Consider the following 2,615-nt stretch of genomic DNA (forward strand, 5'->3'; position numbering starts at 1 on the left):
CTGAGATAAAAACTCTTTAAAATGAAGCAGGTCTCAAGAGAGTCCTATCTGACCCTATCTTAACTAGTAATCTGAACTTTAAACTGAGATAAACCCACGACTGACAAGGGCCCCAAAAAATAGATAAACACCAATAAAATAAAATGATTAAACCATCATCATTGAGTTTATATATTTCAAATATAATAATTAGGGATGTAACGATACACTCACCTCACGACTCGATTCGAGTCACGATTTTTTGTTCACGATACGATTTTTTCACGATTTTTTTTAATCAAAATGAGCTACAGACAAATTCTAACCAAATAAAATTATCTTTTTATTTGTAGGAAAAAAATCTCTCTTTACAGAAACTCTCAAACAGTTTGTGTTCTCATTAGGGCTGCCAGCAAGCAGCTGATCTGACCATTACCTTTCAGCTTGAAGTATGAGCTAACTGAAAATAAAAACAACTAAGATGATAGCTCATTAACCCTTTAATGACAGTCCACGGCCCCGGGAAACGGCGAGGTCGGCGGGGGCCAGCCAGCGCTGGGGAGAGGTCCCATGAGGGGATCCTCCCGCACGGTGCGGCCGTCCCTGACCCGAGTTTAATCCCCCGTGCAGACTGCGCGGAAGTTGCGGTGATTGGTTAAAATTGCAACACCGCCCTGAATAAACTGAAGTTGCGCTGAAGTTGCAAATTGTAAAATCATTTACGGTACAGTCAGGCCTGACGCCGATTACCACTACTGCGCATGTGTGTAAGGGTGTGTGTGTGTGTGTGTGTGACACAGAAAGGCAGTGGAAGCTGCAGCCACAACGTAACCTATTTCTAATTTTTAAAAAAGACGAAAAAGAACATATCCTACTTCTCTCGCAATCGCCAAGAATCGCGATTCATTTTTTCTGTCAACCGATGCGGGTCGTCACGCATTTGTACCGATTTTAATCGTGTCACGATGTATCGTTACATCCCTAATAATGATGAAATGAATCATCTCTTTGTTTTTACGTGTTCTGGTGCAGTACAAGTTAAATAAAAATGGCCTTTAGCACATTTCTGTGGTGGCTTTTAGTCTTGCTGCACTGCAGACTGTATGCATGTACAAATCACCGGCTTTAATTAGAGTTCTGTGAAGCTTCTGATGGGATAGTTAGGTCCGAGAGATGTGGTGACCTCAGCTGCACAGAGGGGGGCACTTTGAGTCTTGTTGTCATGGGACCCAAAGATCCTGGCTGCAGCCCTGCTGGGGGCCTGGACCCACAGTTTGGGAACCAAAACAGACGTTAAATAAACTCCATCGTATTCACAAAGACGCAGCCAAAGTTGACTAATTCTTAACATCATAAAATCATTAATATTTATAAAGTGATAAAAAAAACACACTCACGCTTTTAACGTAGACGTACACGTCATCACGTCGGGTGGCCAGAATTCCGACAGCACGTGAAGGCAGCAGCAGCAGCAGCAGGCGGGGACTGAGGTGAAGCCGAGAAGAAGCGACCATGGCCGGGCTAATGACAGCGAGGAGAGGTCGGTACACGGAGGGACAGACAGAGAGACAGACAGAGAGACAGACAGAGACAGACAGAGAGACAGAGACAGGTTATAATATAATTAAACCGTTAGTTGCAAATGCAATATAAACGGCTAACGGCTACATAGCGTCACGTTAGCCGTTAGCCGCGATGAAAAACTTAAATAACTTTAAATTTAAATTATTTCCGGTGACGCAGCTGAACTGAGCTCGCTGTCAAACAGTTTGACAGTTATTCTGGTTTGTGTCTGTTGTTTTTAAACCGCCCAGAGAGACAGAAAGACAGAGAGACAGACAGAGACAGAGACTGACCTTTCACCCAGATCACCGTGCTGCGTTCAAAGACAATGTTTGACCCGCAGACTGTCTAAAACCTGGACGTAGTCTCCGTGACGTCCCCGCAGACTGTCTAAAACCTGGACGTAGTCTCTGTGACGTCCCCGCAGACTGTCTAAAACCTGGACGTAGTCTCCGTGACGTCCCCGCAGACTGTCTAAAACCTGGACGTAGTCTCCGTGACGTCCCCGCAGACTGTCTAAAACCTGGACGTAGTCTCCGTGACGTCCCCGCAGACTGTCTAAAACCTGACGTAGTCTCCGAGACGTCCCCGCAGACTGTCTAAAACCTGGACGTAGTCTCCGTGACGTCCCCGCAAACTGTGTAAAACCTGGACGTAGTCTCCGAGACTTTACTTCTCTCTTATTTCATGGTCCATACATGACACAGAGTGTCTAACATGCTTGTTGACGTGTTGTTATTTGACGTCTCTGCGTCTTTGTGTCCCTCAGCTCTCGGTTTGTGTCTCCGCGGTCGTCGGAGTCTCTCTCAGCTGGCAGAGTTACCGGAGACTCATCAGATCCTGAGACAGACGTGCAGAGACTACGCCGACAGAGAGCTGACGCCCATCGCTGCCAAGCTGGACAAAGAGCATTGTTACCCTGCCAAACAGGTACACACACACACACACACACACACACACATGAGCACAGAGATAAATCACTGAATGAAATACTTTAATTAACACGATGAACTCGTTTTTCTGCCTCAAGTGGCCAAATAAAGCTCTGAAGTTTCGTACAGTAATCGGTGAAT

At 45.7% G+C, this 2,615-nt stretch overlaps 1 protein-coding gene across 1 annotated transcript in view; it reads left to right on the forward strand.

Annotated features, from left to right (window-relative positions):
* Nucleotides 1-1,405: 1,405 nt before the first annotated feature.
* Nucleotides 1,406-2,615, forward strand: part of acads (acyl-CoA dehydrogenase short chain) — a 4,755-nt gene continuing 3,545 nt past the window's right edge. The window contains exons 1-2 of the mRNA XM_027281559.1: nt 1,406-1,519; nt 2,312-2,472. Coding sequence (XP_027137360.1) covers nt 1,492-1,519; nt 2,312-2,472 — 189 coding nt within the window. The 5' untranslated portion in view covers nt 1,406-1,491. The remainder of the gene's footprint in view (nt 1,520-2,311; nt 2,473-2,615) is intronic.

This window comes from Larimichthys crocea, chromosome VIII, assembly GCF_000972845.2.
Source record: "Larimichthys crocea isolate SSNF chromosome VIII, L_crocea_2.0, whole genome shotgun sequence".
NCBI lineage: Eukaryota > Metazoa > Chordata > Actinopteri > Sciaenidae > Larimichthys > Larimichthys crocea.